Consider the following 19,866-nt stretch of genomic DNA (forward strand, 5'->3'; position numbering starts at 1 on the left):
TCACTCTACCTCCTCTTTCCTTAAAAAAATACAGAATAAATTAGAAAAGAACTTCTACGACCTCCTATATCCACCCACCTACCTGCACCTACCTCTATCAGTGCTCCTTCTAGAACCTTCTAGAACCACTTGTGCCCTGGATTCCATACACTCTCACCTATGCTTGGATGCCAGTCAGCAAATACCACCCCTTTATGTCTTCAAACCTTCCCTCAATGAAATCATTTCCATCAGCACATAAACATGGTTATATTCACCTCTTAAGGAAACAAAAACAACTTCTCGTTCCTCACCACCAACGGCCCCATTTCTCTGCTGCTCTACATAAAAAACTTGCTATTTTACTCACTATTTTCATTTCTCTCCGAGTGGCCCCCACTACTGCCCCAAATTGCTTCCGTTGAGGTCGCCACTGATTTCCATGTTGCTAAATTGGATGGTCAATTCCCAGTCCTTCTGTTAGGGCATCAACAGCCTCTGGTGTGGGATCCCACCCTCCTCCCAGAAACACGTTCTTCGCTGGCTTCCTGGTTTTCCTCTTCTCTGGCTATAAATTCCCCTAGGTACCCTCTGCTGTTCCTCTTCACCTCACTAACCTCTGGACATTGAAGTCCCCAAGGTACTTGGACCCCTTCTCTGTCTACACTTGCTCCCCTAACACTCTCATTCAGTCTCATGACTTTAAATACCACCTGTATGTTAATGGCTCCCAAGTTTCTATCTCTAACTCATACTTGATAAGAGGGCAGATCTTAGGTTAAGTCTTCTTATTACAAATAGTAATAATAATAGGAGAGGGAGGAAACTTTGGGAGGTGAAGGATACGTCTATGGCCTTGATGGTGGTGATGGTTTCACCACCTATCCCCAAACTCATCAAGTTGCATACATTAAATATGTAAAGCCTTTTAACATGTCAATTATACCTCAATAAAGTAGTTAAAAAATATCTTCTTGAGGAATATCTATATATGCGCTAAAAATCCTTTTCTAAAATTCATGGATGTAATAAAATTCAAAATAGGAAGACAAAGAGTAACAGGAGGGCACTAAACAGGTAAATTCGTTCTTAGGTTGCATGTGAGCACACAGGTGTTTAATTACTTTGCATCCTAACTTTTATATAACTTACATATCACACATTCTTTTGTTTGTATCCAAAATTATGGCAATTTTTCAAGGGCACATGTGACCCAGTTCCACACTGAAAGCACTGAGCATAGGAGTAAATAGTCAGGACACCTCCAATGAATTCAAATGTATGCCCTTAAGGAGTTGAAAGTCTTATAAAAAGTTACTGTATTTTCATAGCATTTGGTTCTGCTACTATCATTATAAAAAAACAGGATATTTCATAAGCATATATTAAAATATAATCGTATCAATTTTATTCTCAGGTTCAACCTAATACTAATGCTCCTCTAGAATTTTTAAATAGGAAATTTCTAAAACTGCAAATGAGACAGGTCAGGAAGGACTGGGAGGTTCACCTGTCACTACTCTCATCTCTGATGTCTACGGGTTTTCAACTGCTGTTTTACATACCTTAGTTTAAGGAGAGAAGAAAGAGCTCAATGCTTCCACTATTATCACTAACTTTCTCTGTGAAGTATTTTCTACTTAAAAGGTACTCGGAGATGAACATATTTAAAAACAAGTAATTATAAAATTACTGCCATTCTCATGGTTTAGCAGAGTGGCAAACAGAAATGGATCCTGCTTAAACATATACAAGACAGTGATCATTTTAAATGGTCTAGAAATCAATAAGCATGCATAAATTTTTTAAAAAAGCAAATGAAATTACATTATAGTAACCAACACATGTAAACCACTAGAATGTCAACTCACGAGAACAGATGGTTGCTCCTTCACCACTGTATCCCCAGCACCACTGGGAGATACTCAATAAATAGTTTTCTTAAATTATATAATTTCTTAATATATAATTATATAATTTCTTAAATATATGTAATTTCTAAATTATATAAAAAGTTTTCTTTTTATTTTAAAAAGACGGAAGTTTCCTCTCTAGAACTCTAAATACCAATGCTGTATCAAGCAAGATACCAAGAGAAACAACTTATCCTCACCATCTTGGGCACTGGAACCTTTCAGCCTGCATGTGTTCAACAGCTTCACCAGCAACTGGAGGCATCTGTCAGTCTTCAGCACGGGCATGTAGGCATTGGTACCAAACTTCATAAGCACATCCAGAAGAGGGTCTAAGAATATCCGCAATACATTCTCTGTTCTCTGCTTTCCGCTAGACATTAAATGACATGCCAAAATCAACCATTTCAAAAGCATGAGCAAATTGCTTCCCACCTATAATTGGGTGAAAACTGGTTAGCTAATGGATCCAATTAGACAAAGTTACTCTCATGAAAGACCCAGACAACCAGCAGCTATGAGGACTCATCTTCTGGTCCGTGCTTTCCTGTGAGGGTGGCGACTCACTAAAGAAAGCACAGGGAAGAACCACTGTCCTCAATGCCAGGCACCAGCAGGAAGGAAATCCTATACCCAATTAATGTGTAAGTTAAATTAATGACACCCTGCTTCCATAATACAAAAATATAAAACCAAAACAAACATAAGCTAGTCAAGGAACTAGAACATGTTTTTAAAAATCCAAAAAAAAAAAAAACAAAAAACCTAAGGATTTATTAAAAACTGTTAACCAACTTTTTTTTTTTTTTTTTTTTTTGAGATGGGGTCTCACTCTGTCGCCCAGGCTAGAGTGCTGTGGTGTGATCATAGCTCACTGCGGGCTCAACCTCCCAGGCTCAAGTGATCTTCCCACATCAGCCTCTTTAAGTAGCTGGGACCACAGGTGTGAGCCACCATGTCCAGCTAATTTTTTAATTTTTGTAGAGACAGGGTCTCACTTATTTTCCCAGACTGGATAACCAACTTCAGTACAAAATCTTTGTCTAGAAAAGAGATTTGATGTAAATCAAATTAACTGTATGTCACGCAAATATCCTACCTGACCTACCTAATGATGCTTATTGCAAAACAATAATCTAGTGAAAACTGACCTGCTTCCATTCTCACAAAATATAAATGAGTGTTTTATCTTTATTACCGTTTTTTTAATTATGTATTTTACAAAGGAGTCAAATCCAGTAAATCTCTTTACCTAAACTTATACTGGAATCTTGTAATCTATTTCTAATATTCTGATATAAAACCAGTGACTATTGTATCTATTGTATATGGTTTTTTAATCTTCTCTAATTTAACATTAAATTTTTTTCAGATGAAGTCTCACTCTGTGGTCCAGGCTGGAGTGCAATGTGCAATCTTGGCTCACTGCAACCTCCGCCACCCAGTTCAAGTGATCTTCCCGCCTTAGCCTCTCTAGTAGTTGAGACTACAGACGTGCACCACCACGCCCGGCTGATTTTTGTACTTTTAGTAGAGACAGGGTTTCACCATGTTGGCCAGTCTGGCCTCAAACTCCTGACCTCAGGTGATCTGCCTGCCTTGGCCTCCCAAAGTGCTGGGATTACAGGCATGAGCTACTGCGCCTGGCCATCTAATTAACATTAAATTGTTAAGTTTAACATTTAATTTACCAATTTAAAAGCACTAATATGCCCCTATTCCTATTTGTTATTAACTTTAAACATTTCTTCAGTATACTGTTAATGTTCTAGTACCCTCCCTTGACACCTTGTGGTCAACTAAGTTCAATCATTCAAAAATCTGAATACACATCATCATTCTCATCAGGATTTTTAAAATAGGCTTTCTTTTCAATTACAGAAACAATTACCTATATGGAGTCTTCATTCCTTCCACATCCACAGCCAGCAAGACCATCAGAGAAACAAGCTTGGCTTCAAACCAATCAGGCATAAAGCAGTTTTCTCCTGCTTAAATAACAACAGTTAAGGTTTGCAAAGCATTAACAAAATCCTTCAAGGATGATGCTTCAAAAAAAACCCACTAAATGATTATGCCTTATTAATATTAAATTATGAGAGAAATACAACTGAGATGAACTACAGCAGAACACCCTAGAGCATGGCTCATTATTATACATATCTATTTCAACAGGAATAAAAAAGAAATTTGTGTGCCTGCTACATGCCATGCAATTACCTGGGTGCTGCAGACACAGTGTTTCCTGTGCTCATGGAATTTAGAGTACAGGAGAAAAGCATTATCAAAGAATACATAGAAAATTGCAATTATAGTGAGGGCTACGAAGGAGAAGTACATGGTGCTAGCGGAGTCTACACTAGGAAGACGTGCCCTCATCCAGAGAGTAAGAGGAAGTTTCCCTGAAGAAATGACAATTGGGCTGAGTGTGACGACTCAAGAGGAAAGATGAAGGGACACAAGAACTTTCTAGACAGAAGGAAGAGCACATCAAAGGTCTTCTAGCAGAAGAAGGCATACCATAGTCCAGAAAATAGGAGGATGCTCATGTGTGCACTAAGTGACATGGAGCAGCAAAAACTGAAGTGGCATAAACAGGCAGGGGAGAGACCAGGAAACCTTGCAGGCCATGCAGAGGACCTTTGTCTCTGCCCTAAAGGCAACAGGAAGCCACTGAAGGTTAAAGGGAATATATAAAAAGAAGTGGAGGAAAAACGTCTAAAATGAAAATTTATATTTTGAAAGGATTTATCTAGGTACCATGTGGAAAAGATATTGTAGACGAAGCAAGAGTAGATGCAAGGTAACTCCGTAAGAGGCAATTCTAGTATTTCAGCTTAGATGAGTGTTCCCTAAAATGTGACCAGAAATGAGATTAAATGAATGAAGACACAAAGGCCATGGTCTCTCAGACCTCTATCTGACCTCCCAGTTTATGTCTACTTTAATAGAGACTAACATATTTACTTCAAATAATCTTCCAATGTAACAGCATAGGACATTTACTAGACACAGACAGACCAAAAAAGACTAAAAACACAAAAGAGAAATGTTCCAAGAAGAATAAACTCATGCATTTTGGAAGGATAATTTTCTGATCATTTAAGACCTATTCCATGGTCAGATTAAAGAATCAGGAGATGAAAATGACTTTGTGTGAGACAAAGCTAGGAAATTTAAGACATGTTAAATTCGAAGATGCAATTTTCCTAAATTATCACCAATGACTTTAATGAAAAGGAAGCATTAGGAATGTAAAAAGAATCCTAATTAATGAATCTGTTAAGAGTGCTTCTCTAATGTTGTCTTATATATTTCCTCAAAGAAAGGATCTTTGTAAAATTGATGTTGCAAAGTATCTGCTGAAAAAGAAACTAACAAAACTATCCTTTTAAACACACCTTTTGTTTAAAATTGTTTTTCATAATCAGTTCATACTAAACGTGCTTTAAAAACGAAAAAGATAAACATGTATTTCCAATGCACATATTTCCACTACAGAGGCTCCAAAACCATATCTGCAGTATCTAGTTCACAAGGACCCAGTAATTGCAGAATAAATAAATAACTTTGTGTCCACTTCTTAGCTCTGGCAACTTATTAGTTTCCTTAAACATAAAATAATTTAGAATCTCAAGTCTCAGAACAGATAAAGTATTAATACAAGTTAGGAGACAGTATCTTTACTTTTTTTTCACATTATTTTACTGAAATACAAGTTTGGCATCAATAAATCATCATATATTTCATAAAGGCTAACTCTCAGTCTGAAAAACTAGTTAAAAGTTCTTTGAAAATATTTTGGTCATATCAATCCATAAAAATGATTGCAGACTTACTTTCCCAAGCAGATGACTTAACATACTCTTGAACAACACTCTTTACATAGGCATTTAAAGATGTCTTGTGAAGTCCAATGGAGCTACACGTAGGGGATGGCTTAAAATAGCTTTCATTAACACGTAGCCAGTCACACAGCTGGAAAAGAAAACAGTTATTACTTTATTTTAAAAACCTAACCAAACAAAGGATTTCTAATCTCCTTAAGCCACGTTTCTTTCTTTCACAATAAACCAAATTTAAATAATTGAATACAAAGTAATAAACCATTCACTATCATACTTGAGTTCCACAGACAGTAAAAACAAAAAAACTATGTGTATATATGTATGTATGTGTACATGTATGCATGTGATATATATGTGAGATACATATATACACATATGTGTGTGTGTGTGTGTGTGTGTGTGTGTGTGTGTGTTTTCTAATCTCCTTCAAAGAATGTATAAACTTCATTAACAGGCAAGAATTTCTAACGTACCTTATATAAAATGTACACTTTAATGAGGTAAAGATCTCTACAAAAAATAACGCATTACATAAAACAACTTACAACCTTCAACTAAAACTTCTTCCAGCTTCACATGCTAAAACAAGAAGTTTTATCTTTGAGAGAATGTAGAATTTGAAATTTAAGTTATAATCAAAGTTCCTACCCTCCTCACAAGTTTATTTTCTATCATACGTGCATATTAAAACACTGCATATTAATTTAAAAGAGAAACACTGTCCGAGGCCTTCTCCATTACATCTCTTAGAAGGTTTGCAAATAAAAGTCACATAATTTCACAACTCATCTTTGGTCACGTGTAATGGTGAAACTTTTGTTTTAAAATCTAAATATGTTCTCAATTTCCTTTTTATAGTATCTGTCTTAATAAGCAAATTCAATAACTGAGTTTAAATATGAAGAAAATAATTATGAAATGAGTCTTTCTAAAAAGTAAGCATTTTTGAAAAATTATTTTTTGTGTCCATTAGGGTTACCCAAAGTTTACTATAAGGAGGCAAAGGAAGAATACATCACCTGACCAAAGACAAAACTGATGAATGACTGGATCAACGAAGTGGTCGGGACTAAAAGACACCACACAGGTACAATGAGTGAGCAAGTCAATGACGCTAAAGGAGGTTGTTCTGTGTAGGTCTTTATCAAGTCGGATAATCTTAACATATTATTGTCTAACAGTGAGGTCAGCCGGTATTTATCTTTTAACAGTATACACTTTTCTTTGCATTCCTCTAAAACTGGCCAGACTGCGTTGCCTAATTATTGCTACAAAATACGTGAGGCTTTTCAAATCTTGTATTTCCACAGGCATGATTCTGCTGTACCAAAATTATTTTTGACAACTAAACTCTAATTCATATTTGATTTTTTTCTTTCCCTCTATCAAATCTGTCACAAAATTCAGAATATTTTCCCTTCAAAGACTTTTCATGTCAGACTTATGGTTTAAAATGACATCTAAATGGCAGTCTCTGGGTAGGCAGGTTCCCTTGATTCCCCATTAAAATACAAGTCTCAAAAATCTATTTGGACACATAAAGAGAATGAGAGGACAAGCCACAGACTGGGAGGAAATATTTGCACACATTATCTGATAAAGGACTGGTATCCAAAGTATTCAAAGGACTTTTAAAACCTCACCGTAAGAAAACACACAACCTAATTTAAAAATGTGCAAAAGAACTGGATACCTCACCAAAGAAGACATACAGATGGTAAATAGCATATACAAAATGCTCAGTATCATCTATTTTCAGGGAATTTGGAATTAAAACAATAAGACACCACTATATAGCTACCGGAGTGGCTAAAATCCAGAACGCTGACAAACCAAATGCTGAAGAGAATGTGGGGCAGTAAGAACTCTCATTCTTTGCTGGTGGGAATGCAAAATAGTATGGTTCGAAAGACAGCTTGGCAATTTCTCATAAAACTAAACATAATCTTACCACTCAATCTGGCAACTGTGCTCCTTGATATTTACCCAAATGAGTTCAAAAGTTATGTCCACAGAAAAACCTGCACAAAGATGTTTACAGTAGTCTTACAACTGCCAAAACCTGGAAGCAACCAAGGTGTCCTTCAGTAGGTGAATGGATAAATAAACTGTGGTACATCCAGAAAATGAAGTCTTAGTAAGCACTAAAAAAAAAAATGAGCTATCAAGCCATGAAAACACAGGAAGGAACCTTAAGTGCATATTACTAAGTGGAAGAGCCAGTCTGAAAAGGCTGGGTCCTGTATGATTCCAACTATGTGGCATTATGGAAAAGACAAAACTATAGAGAGTAAAAAGATCAGCTGCCAAGGTCTGGGGGAAAGGAGGGATGAACAGGCAGAGCACAGAGAATTTTTGGGGGCAGTGAGACTATTCTGTATGACACGTCTGTCAAAGCCCATGGAATGTACAATGTGAAGAGTGAACCCTAATGTAAACTATGACCTTTAGTTCATAATAGTAATCAATATGGGGGTCATCAATTGTAACAAATGAACCACACTAATACAAAATGTTAACAACAGGGGAAACTGTGTGTAGGGATGGGAAGAGTGGTGTGGGAGTATGTGGAAACTCTCTGTACTTTTTTTGTGTGGTTTTTTTTTTTTTTTACATTATTACTTTATTTTTAAAATATACTGAGACAGGGTCTCGCTATGTTACCGAGCCTGGTCTTGAACTCCTGAGCTCAAGTGATCTGCCCACCTCGGCCTCCCAAAGTGCTGGGATTACAGGCATGAGCCACCATGCCTGGCTGGAACTCTCTGCACTTTGTTTAATTTTTCTGGAAACCAAACACTGTTTCAAAAAATAAAATCTATTAATTAAAAAACTATTTAGGGTGAGCTACATGAAAACGCCATTTCTATAGGTTTAAAATGACTGAATATCAATGATTTTACGTGACTTAACATAACTAGATAATTAGATAATAATGAGAACACTACATAACCAAAGTTAAAGGATACAGTCAAATTTACACTAAAATATATATATACATATATGTAAGTGCTTTCAAACAAAAAAAGAATTGAAATCTGGATTCAGCTATAAACCACTAACTATAAGCCTCCTGAGGGTAGTCAACATGTTTCTCTCACTGACCACTGTATTACCAACACTCAGCACAGTGGCTGGCCTGTGGGAGATGTGCAATACATAGTTTTCAACAAATGACTCCAAGACATCAGGAGACAGGCAAAACAAACGAGAGTCAAAGATGAAAACAGACACTGATGCATTACAGAACCGAAAAATTAAGGGGAACAGATGAAGAAATCTAAGAGCTGGCTCCTTAAAAACAAATAATACAACAGGCAAATGCCTCACTCCTTAAACCAGGGCGAAAAGACATTAGTAATATTAGATATTTACATTAAATATGGGCTAACAGTAGCCTAAAGCTTTTTTACATGAATTTTCTCTTTTAAACCTCACAACTCATACAACAAAATAAATTCCAGCTGGATTAGAGTCCACAATTTTAAAGCTATGCCTACTAGCTGCAGTGAATAGGCCTTATTTGAATATCTGAACAAACAAAATTGGACATCTGACCAAACAGAAAGAAAATAAATTTTAAAAACACTTGTTAGTTTTTTTAGGTGTGAGAAAGGCTTATTTTTTAAGCCCTTTAAACTCCTTATCTTTTAGCAGTACATATTCAAAAATTTATAGATGAAAAATAAGATTTGATAGGATTTGATTCAAAATAATTGGGACAGGAAGGGAGAGTAGGAGGTCCAGGTCAAAGAAGACCGGCCATGAGCAGCAATGGTAGATGATGGGTGATGGGTACATGAGAGTTCATTATACTCTTCTAAGAATTTTTAAAATTTTCATAAGTAAAAAGCTACCAGGAAAAAACTAAACAAAATCAAAAATCAAAATGAAACTGAAAAGATGCCTGAACTTACAAATTATAAGAGAATGATAAGTTAAAATTATACTGAAATGCCCTTTCCCATCCTTCAGACTGATAAAAAATCCTGCTTCACAACAGGCACTATCATACCCTGTGAAACTCCTGCAACCCTATGGTAGGCCCCAAAGATACCGAGGTCCTAATCCCGGAACCTGAGAATGTTACCTTATGCAGCAAAAGGAGCTTTGCAGATTTAAGTATTCTCAGATGGGGACATTATGCTGGATTATTTGAGGGGGCCCAATGTAATCCTAAGTGTCCTCATAAAAGGAAGGCAGAGGCAGATTTGGCCACAGAAACAGAAGAGAAGAATGTGATATGAAGACGAAGCAGAGATCTTGAAATGCCAGGCTGCTGGTTTTGAAGATGGAGAAAGGACCATGAGCCGAGAAATGCAAGCAATACAGCTCCAGAAGATGAGGAAGTGGACTCGCCCCTACAAGGAAGCACAGGCCAGCCAGAATCTTAATTGCAGACGAGTAAAACGGATTCCAGACTTCTGGCCTCCAGAACTGTAAGGGAATAAATGTATGTTATTTTAAGCCACCAAGCTGGTGGTAATTTATTACAGCAACCATAGGAAACTATGGAGGGAAACTGGGCAATCCCCAGAAAGATTATACAGGCACCCAACCTCTGACCAGCAATCCCAATTCTAGGACTCCATTCTGCAGATGTACCTGCAGACTATTCATTTATTGTGGCATTGTCTGTAAAAGCCACAACACTGGACAACTCAGCAGTTCGGCAATGGGGGAAATTGAATAAACAATGGTACAACCACCAGATGGAATACTATGCAAGCTTTACTTTACAAAATACTATGCAAGCTTTACTTTACAAAAAAAGACTAAGAAGGGTCTTTGCCTACTGAGATAAAGAAATCACTATGAATATACATTTTAATGAAAACTTGCAAGGTAGTAAGCAGAGTCTATATCAAAAACACCTTTGTTTGGGGATGGGGTCGGGTATGATAAGGATCAAGGCAAGATAGAAGAGCAAAACAGAAATAAGACACTTCTGACCAATAGTTTTAATCTTCAAATCACGTAAATTCATTACCCATTCAGCAAGCAAAGCTAAATTTTTTAAAAAGGAACTAAAAAAAAATTATTTGCGGTAGGTATAACAACTTGTCAATACCCTTAATATAAAAAGAGCACTTACAAATCAAGTAAAAAAGAAAAAAAAAACACTAAAATCCCAAAACAAAATGGGGAAAGGACAATAATAGACAATTCACAAAAGAAATACTACAGACATGAAAAAATGTTTTAAAAAACAGTGATCAGAGTAATGCAAATAAAGTCACCAAATGCTGTGTTTTATCTACCAAAGTGGCAAAGAATTTAACATGCTGATACATTTGGTATTGTATCACTGTAGATAAAGTGGATGTCCACTGTCATACTTTGAAACCTCTCTCAATCTGTATCAGGAACCTTAAAATTATTGAAATACAGCAAATTCAATTTTATGAATTTATCCTAAAAAACAGGCATAAATAAAAACATACAGAAATAAGTTCCTCCCAATGTTATTTACTTTTTGAGACAGGGTCTCACTCTGTCGTGCACGCTGGAGTGCAGTGGCACGATCTCAGCTCACTGCAACCTCCGCCTCCCGGATTCAAGCAATTCTCCTGTCTCAGCCTCCCAAGTAGCTGAGACTACAGGCACACACCACCATGCCCCTATAATTTTTGTACTTTTAGTAGAGACGGGGTTTCGCCATGCTGGCCAGGCTGGTCTCGAACTCCTGGCCTCAAGTGATCTTCCCGCCTCAGCCTCCCAAAGTGCCACTGTGCCCAGCCCAGTGTTATTTATAAAAGCAAAAACTTTGAAACAAAGTCCAAGAAAAGGAACTAATACAATAAATTTTAAAAGATACAATCAACTGCATTTTTACTACATCTTGAAAAATTACTTAGCAACATGCTAAAATGCTCATATATATGTGAATACAAAAAAATAAAATTTAAAACAGTTTAATCTATATTTAGAAAGATCATATGTATTATTTTAAATACACATATACTTATCTATAATGAGAAAGCAAGTAAGAGAATACGTATATTCATAGGGAAAAAGAATTAAAAACTAAACCAAAAAATATGAATTTAGTTTGACGGTAGGCATTACAGATTATTTTTATTTTCTTTATATGGTTCTATATTTTTCAAATTCCACAAAATTAGATGCATTGTGATCAAGAAAATAAAACAAAATTCTATTTTTTAAAGGCCACAATTTGCCCCTTCTTCATTTCTCAAAAACTATATAACCCAGAGGGGACAAAGATCAGAACTCAGCCACATAAATAACAAATAAGCACTGAAGTCAGTTGTATAAACTAAACCCCGTGGTTTACAAAAAGAGGGAGGAGGCTGGCCCTGAAGAGTCCTGAGGAAAAGGGTGGCACAGTAAGAGGTCTGGAGGCCAGGGACGCGACATCAACAAGACATCATCACAAGGGAAGAAGCTTCACATGAGGAGGGTCTGAGCTAGAGCCACAGTGCGGCATGGAGAAGAGGAAAGATGTTTATGAGACAGGAGGGTTTCATGACGAATTGGATGCAGAAAGTCAGGACAAACTCAGAATTACCAAAACATAAGGACTGGACAACTGGGTGGAGGAAGGGGCCATTCAATGACAGAAAAAAGAGAAAGAGGAGTTTGTGTCACTTACTGTGTTTGAGTCTAACATCGTCATTATTCCTAATGCATCTCATCCAGAGTTGAGATCTGCCCACTAGCAATATCTTTTCTTCTAAATAGGTCTACCTGTACTGCAAACATTTTCCTCTCTCCCACCTCTCCATAAGCATCTTAGCAGAATTAGTTAAGTCCACTCAAAGCAAATATACAATATTTCAAAGTCTCTGCTGACAGATAACAAAGCAATCATTATATTTTATATAAATGGCTACTAAGAAATTCATTAAGAAAACCATTTTTTATAGTTTTCAAAGACTTTATTAAATTATCTTCAATCTCACCTCTGTCCACAATGAAGTTCCTCGTCCTAAAGATTCCTCTTGTCTCAGAGACATGAGAAAAGTTGAGACATCAGAAAGTGACACTTTCTCCTGGGCAGGGCAGGAAAGGTTTTAAAAATTACTCGTATTAAAATGTTTAATTGAATAAACTAAAACCACTGTGAAGGCAATCAATTCTACTACTTAAAGTAGGTTATCATTAGCTAAATCAAAAGAAAGCAAATATCATTAGCTAAATCAAAAGAAAGCAAATAAAAAGAAAATATTATTCAACTTTTAACATAAAGATACCATGTTAACTTAAAATTGAGGTTAGTATCTTAAAGACAGTCACAATCTTAAAAAAAAAAAAAAACACCACCATTCTATAAGAAGAAATTACTTTCAATCAAAATGTGAGGACAGGCGCGGTGGCTCACGCCTGTAATCCCAGCACATTGGGAGCCCATGGTGGGTGGATCACCTGAGGTCAGGAGTTCGAGACCAGCCTGGCTAATATGGCAAAACCCCGTCTCTACTAAAAATACAAAAATTAGCCAGGTGTGGTGGCAGATGCCTGTAATCCCAGCTACTTGGGAGGCTGAGGCAGGAGAATCACTTGAACCTGGGAGGTGGAGGTTGCAGTGAGCCAAGATCGTGCCATTGCACTCTAGTCTGGGAGACAAGAGCAAAACTCTGTCTCAAAAAAAAAAAAAGTGATTATTTTCAATGCCATAAAAATGAGCCCCTGACTCAGAAAACCACCTAGGTCTTTCATTCTCTTAAGGTTGTACATCTTGAATTAAGATACCTTGCTCTATCTAGGCCAGGCATTGGCAAAAACTACTCACAGCCTGTTTTGTAAATAGTTTTTTTGGAACATAGCCAACGCCTGTTTATTTAGTTCAGAAGTTGCAACACAGATCATAAAGCCAGCGGCAAAGCTTAAAAAATGTTTGCTACCTGGCACTGCACAGAAAGAGTTTGCTGACCCCTGTAGTAAGCAATATTTACTGAGGCTTTGTAAAAAGCACAGGATACACACCATATATATTCCTTGAACGTCGATACAGGGGAAGATGAGGGGAAATGTATAGAGGGAACAAGGCATACGCTCCAAGGGTCCTCTCCCAGTGGGCCACCCAGGACATGCTTAGCTCCCCCAGCAACAAGCTGTGACAACACAGTGAAAGTCTGTCTACCAGGGAAGCTCAATGGAGACTCAGTGCCTCGGGCTTTTGCTGGGATGTGGTCATGCAGGCACCTTTTGCCTCATACATACTGAAATTCCAGACTCTCAGAAAGAAAGCAGGTTTTCAGCATAAACCACATTGAACAAACACTTTAGATAGAATAAGCCACTCTTAGCAGTTAGGATAGTGTAAATCCTCCCAAAATCCAAGGTCCCAGTGCCAGCCAAGGACCAACCTTACAAGGAGGCCTTTCTAATGGCAGTATCATAGGTCTGCTATGTTAACTCATTTCTGTACACCCACTCACTAAGAAAGACTTGTAAATGGAAGTAACAAAAGAAAAACTTACCACATCTAGCAAATTCATAGCTGTTTGAAGAAGGTAGCATTGGGCTGCCCCTCTCAGGAGAATCTGATGTGTGATCATAGTGCAATGAATAACATCCCTGACATCGAAACACAAAAAATGCAGTTCCGTATTCCCAAAGACAATTCTGATAATTTGTGATTATCAACAAGTTGATTTATAACAACTACACTTCCTAATGCAGAAAGTCTGCAGAATTTCAAAGCTGTTATTTCCCATTATGGCCTCTATTAGAGCTCAATTTTACTATGAAACAAGTCTCTTTTAAAAATAAGACTATAGGCCGGGCGCAGTGGCTCACGCCTCTAATCCCAGCACTTTGAGAGATTGACGCGGGTAGGTCACCTGAGGTCAGGAGTTTGAGACCAGCCTGGCCAACACGGTAAAATCCCGTCTCTACTAAAAATACAAAAATCAGTCGGGAGTAATGGCGCACACCTGTAATCCCAGCTACTTAGGAGGCTAAGACACGAGAATCGCTTGAATCCAGAAGGCAGAGGTTGCAGTGAGCTGAGATCGCACCACTGCACTCCAGCCTGGGTGACAGAGCGAGACTCCAGCTCACACACACACACAAAAAAACCTATAAATGAAGACGCTTTTAAAGAAGTTTATATTTACTGAAATACTTTTTCTTTTTTTCATCTCCTCAAAATTCCTTTTTACCAATATTTTTAAAATACTTTCTATTAAATATTATTGTTTGATATTTTATCTTTAGCTTTCTACTTACAAATGTAATTTTAAAAAAACTTACTGGCCTTATTTAAAGAGGTCAAAATTCAACAGCACATACTTCAGTACACATTTAAACTAGTAATTTGTAAAACAAAATAAGTTCAACTATATGAATAATACATTTTTTAAATTTTTTCTTATGTAAAATTAAGAGCCCAAACATCCCAATCCCAATATTAACTATATCCATTTACTGTGGATTAAAGCAGAGGAGAAAATATATATATTGATGGAAAGTCATGGCAAATAACCATACAAATACATATACAGAGTAAATTACCTGAGAGCAAGAAGCCCATCTATACCCAGGGCCTTATGTCTTGGGACATTTGCCAAAGCCTTAGATAGAAACAAAATGGGAACAGCACACCAATGCCTACTTGTCATCTTCCGAATAAACTTCAATAGGAAGCTACCTGAAAGAAAAAGTTTTAAATTATCACTGTTGCCAATTAGCACATGAAAAGAAGCTCAATACCATTAGGTATTAGGGAAATACAAGTCAAAACCATAGTAAGGCTCCACTTCCCACACACTAGGATGGCTATAAACTAAAGGACAGACAATACTCAGAGTTGGGGAGGATGTGGAGAACCCAGAACCCTCACACAATGCTGGTGGGAATGTAAAATGGTGCAGCCGCTGTGGAAAAAAATATGGCAGTTCCTCTAAAACTTAAACAGACGGACCACATGATCTGGTAATTCTACTTCCAGGTATATAGCCAAGAGAATCGAAGATGTGTTCATACAGAAACTTGTACATGAACATTCATAACAGCATTACTCAAATAGTCAAAAGTGAAAACAATCCAAATGCCTACCAATGAATGAATGAACAAAATGTGAAATATCTATAGTGAAATACTATTCAGCCACAAAAAGGAATGAAATGCTGATACATGCCACAACAAGGATAAACCTTGAAAATACTATGCTAGTGAAAGAAGCCAGACACAAAAAGCCACGTATTGTATGATTCCACTGACATGAAATGTTGAGAATATGCAAATCTATAGAGACAAAGAGCATCAGTGGCTGCCAGGAGCTATGGGTAGAAGAGAATGAGAAGCGACTATTAACACACCTGGGGTTTCTTTTTGAGGGATCAAAATATTCAGGAATTAGACAGTGGTAACAGCTGTACAACTTTGTGAATACACTAAACACCACTAAACCAAATGATTTAAAAGGGTGAATTCTATCTCAATAAAGCTGTTGTAAAAAAAAGTTAATTTAATTTCATTCCTAGTTTAGTAAGATAAGTATTCTACTATACTATAGGGATTCTGATACCCATGAAGCTGTATTTTTTTAAAAGGTAATTTTTTGTTTGTTTGTTTGTTTGTTTTGAGACAGTCTCACTCTCTTGCCCAGGCTGAAGTGCAGTGGCTTGATCTTGGCATATTATTACAACCTCCACCTCCTGGGTTCAAGCGATTCTCCTGCCTCAGCCTCCTGAGTAGCTGGGATTACAGGCATGTGCCACCACACCTGGCTAATTTTTGTATTTTTAGTAGAGACGGGGTTTGGCCATGTTGGCCGGCTGGTCTCAAACTCCCGACCTCAGGTGATCTGCCCGCCTCAGCCTCCCAAAGTGCTGAAATTACAAGCGTCAGCCACCACACCCGGCCAGTAAAAGATAAAATTGTTTATGATTAGAAGCCATTCTTCTATTTGAGATGTGAAGGAAAAACAGGATAGGAAGTATTGATGGTTAGTGGCCTCTAGTATCTGCAAACAGTAACATCTTTCTCATAGGCTGTTTCTTGACTACCTTGGATTTAATTACGATTATTTATATTTCTATTTTGAGATACAAAGGGATAGTGCTTCATTCTGTCCTCTCTGCTGATCTGTGATTTCTTAAGGACCCTCATCTCATGCAGTTAGTGAAAATGTCTGTTTTCTCATATAGCTGTAGAATGACTTTCAAGAAATCCTCAGAAGCTCCTAAGAGGATATTACGCAGATTTTGTATCTTTTGAAATACCTAGCACAAAAGACATTCAGAATACCCAGAAGATATTCGCTGGAAACTGGTGACTGAAAAATGACTAAATAACTGTGAATGAATGTTTTAATTGCTCTTTTTGAACTCCTGGCCTCAATTTTTCTTTCTTCCATTTGCACTAACTAAATTCAGTAAATCCCATCTTTTGCCTAACACTTCACTCATGACACTAGGAAGATGGCAATGGCCAAGTTTCTATTTCACATTGATTCAACATATTTACCAAGCATCTGTGATATGCCTGGTCCTGGACCACAAACACCTGGCTCTCAAATTCTAGGAAGCCCTGACCGACATCACTTCACTCACGTGTGCTACTGACATGTAAGGCAGCAATGTGGCTGACAAATTCATCCCCATATGGCTGCAGCCCAGATGCTTAATTAAACTCCTGAAATCTACCAAACTAAAGAATGACTCTAGGCTGTGTGTGGTGGCTCACACCTGTAATCCCAGCATTTTGGGAGGCCGAGGCGGGCAGATCATGAGGTCAAAAGATCGAGACCATACTAGCCAACACGGTGAAACCCTGTCTCTACTAAGAATACAAAAATTAGCTGGGCGTGTTGGCACATGCCTGTAGTCCCAGCTACTCGGGAGGCTGAGGCAGGAGAATCACTTGAACCCGGGAGGCGGAGGTTGCAGTGAGCTGAGATCGCACCACTGCACTCCAGCCTAACGACAGAGCAAGACTCCATCTCAAAAAAAAAAAAAAAGAATGACTCTAACAGTTATCTTCCCCATCTTCCCCATTAACACATTTTTTTAAAGAAAAAGTAATCAAAACAATCAATTTTCTATAAATTTAAAGTCATGATATACAGACCATATTTTCCCTTTTTTCTGACGTTTGAATAGACATTACCATTGGCCGTCTTGTCATCCTATTTGCCAGATTAAATACAAAAGAAAAAAATACATATTTCATACCTAGGCTCACTCTACAAATCACAAAGGTGGGAGTAACACAAGGACTCACAAAGCAGAGTAGGTCCTGCTGCTGCTCAGCAAACAAAAATCACAGTGCTTTTGTGCTGTGCTTTCCAACCTACCTCATTAGAATGAACACTACATCTCCAACCTGAAGATGGGGGATGGTTCTAGGACAAGGTCTTACATAAAACAAGTGCTTTTTTTTTTTTTTTTTTGAGACAGTCTTGCTCTGTCACCCAGGCTAGAGTACAGTGGCACAATCTCAGCTCACTGCAACCACTGCCTCTTGGGTTCAAGTGATTCTCCTGCCTCAGCCTCCCAAGTAGCTGGGACTACAGGTACACACCATCATGCCCGGATAATTTTTGTATTTTTAGTGGAGACAGAGTTTCGCTGTGTTGGCCAGGTTGGTCTCGAACTCCTGACCTCAGGTGATCTGCCTGCCTCGGCCTCCCAAAGTGCTGGGATTCCAGGCGGGAGCCATTGCACCTGGCTTATTTTTTCTTTCTTGTCTTTCTAAGTTAATATCTATAAAGGGACAACTTGCTACAATGAGTATTCTGTTTACAACTTTTTCCTAAAACCAAGTTCCGTATTTCTTGAATATATTTTACCAATTCTTGAAACTGAATAGTAGACAATTAGAAATGATGGCTAAACTGCAGCACACCTTCTAAAATTACCTCCTTGCTACTCATGCCAATACTGGTAATATGTCATACACAATGACTAAAGTGTGTACTCAAAAAAGATACTGTATAATTCTGAGAAAATATGCATATCCTGGAAAAGGAAACCATTTTGAAAATATTTATTATAATAGTTGATGGTGCTTATAACCAATTTGCTAAAAAAAAAGAAACTGTAAGCTAAAGCATTAAAAAAAAAAAACCCTTTACTGACACATACTCTTTATTTCTTCTGGAAGAAGAGAAATATAAGTGACTAAAAACTTCTGCAATTTCAGTCCCAATGGAGAACAGCTTCCTATTGGCTGGCCTGGGGACCTACAAACAGAGAGTGGGGAAAACAAATATTTAACATTTATTTACAAGTGATTACACTAAAACTAGCCTAAATGGACCATGGCCCAAAAGTCTTTCAACAATAAAACAATCAGACAGTTTTATTTTTCTGAACCTGCATTTCATTTTTCAGTAAACTTCTGAGAATTTTTCTGATTACAGAAACATCAGGACCTTGTAGGAAAATGGACATGAGTTAATAACCTACTTTACTAAGGATTTCCTTTTTGTGACTTTCCCTTCCACATATATGAATCTTGCTAAATAGTATCATAAAAAGTAAGAGCCTGAAATGATAATTTTAAATTATATTTTATTGTTCCCAACATGTAATCCAATGATTTTAAATTTTTAGGTCTAAAACAAAAGAAGTAACATTCATAGCAAAGACATATATTAGTAATAAATTACTTTTGCAAGAGCATTTAATTGTTAACATCTACTAAAGTCACATTTTTTCTGCTATATGCTTCTTCCAGGAACATTATCTGCTAATTGAACACATTAGAGTGCTAGAAAACTGAAGGCATTTCATAATAAACGTGTTTGTCAACTCTTAGAAAACACCAAGATCGTTTCATTGGTTTTACTGCTCTCCAGCTGTCTAATTGCTTCAGAAAACTATTCAGTAGTAATGAGTTATTTGAAAACTAAAAATAATTGGCAAATCAAGTGTTGCTATGCTCTTTCAATATTATTAAACAGGACTAAATATTAATATAACGTGGCAGAGACTAATTAAAAATGTTTCAAGAAATTGGCTGGCGGGGGGAGGTAGTTCTGTTTAGAGGGCATACTGAACAGCAAGACACAACTATAAATTTAGTTAATATTAGAAAGATAACACAATTTCAAGAGCAAGGGAAATTTTTGAAGACAGAATTCAAGAGTCATAAATGATGCTCAAAAAAATGAGGCTAAGGTACAATCCTGACAAACTTCTCACTGTCAA

General features: G+C 37.2%; 1 protein-coding gene across 9 annotated transcripts in view; it reads right to left on the bottom strand.

Moving 5' to 3' along the window:
- The window catches only part of TARBP1 (tRNA guanosine 2 -O-methyltransferase TARBP1), an 87,807-nt gene that overhangs the window by 53,552 nt on the left and 14,389 nt on the right, over window positions 1–19,866 (bottom strand). For 7 of the 9 annotated variants that reach the window (XR_008674493.2, XR_008674492.2, XR_008674496.2 and 4 more), the window contains exons 6-12: window positions 18,799–18,896; window positions 15,224–15,359; window positions 14,188–14,284; window positions 12,667–12,756; window positions 5,732–5,870; window positions 3,784–3,883; window positions 2,093–2,265 (exon numbers count right to left, since the gene is read on the bottom strand). Coding sequence is in view for 6 of the 9 variants with exons in the window: in XM_031002305.3 (XP_030858165.3) it covers window positions 2,093–2,265; window positions 3,784–3,883; window positions 5,732–5,870; window positions 12,667–12,756; window positions 14,188–14,284; window positions 15,224–15,359; window positions 18,799–18,896 (833 nt within the window). In the remaining 3 variants the exon portion in view is untranslated. The remainder of the gene's footprint in view (window positions 1–2,092; window positions 2,266–3,783; window positions 3,884–5,731; window positions 5,871–12,666; window positions 12,757–14,187; window positions 14,285–15,223; window positions 15,360–18,798; window positions 18,897–19,866) is intronic. The other 2 variants (XM_055372812.2, XM_055372802.2) reach the window with 1 other exon arrangement.

Source organism: Gorilla gorilla, chromosome 1, assembly GCF_029281585.2.
Source record: "Gorilla gorilla gorilla isolate KB3781 chromosome 1, NHGRI_mGorGor1-v2.1_pri, whole genome shotgun sequence".
Lineage (NCBI taxonomy): Eukaryota > Metazoa > Chordata > Mammalia > Primates > Hominidae > Gorilla > Gorilla gorilla.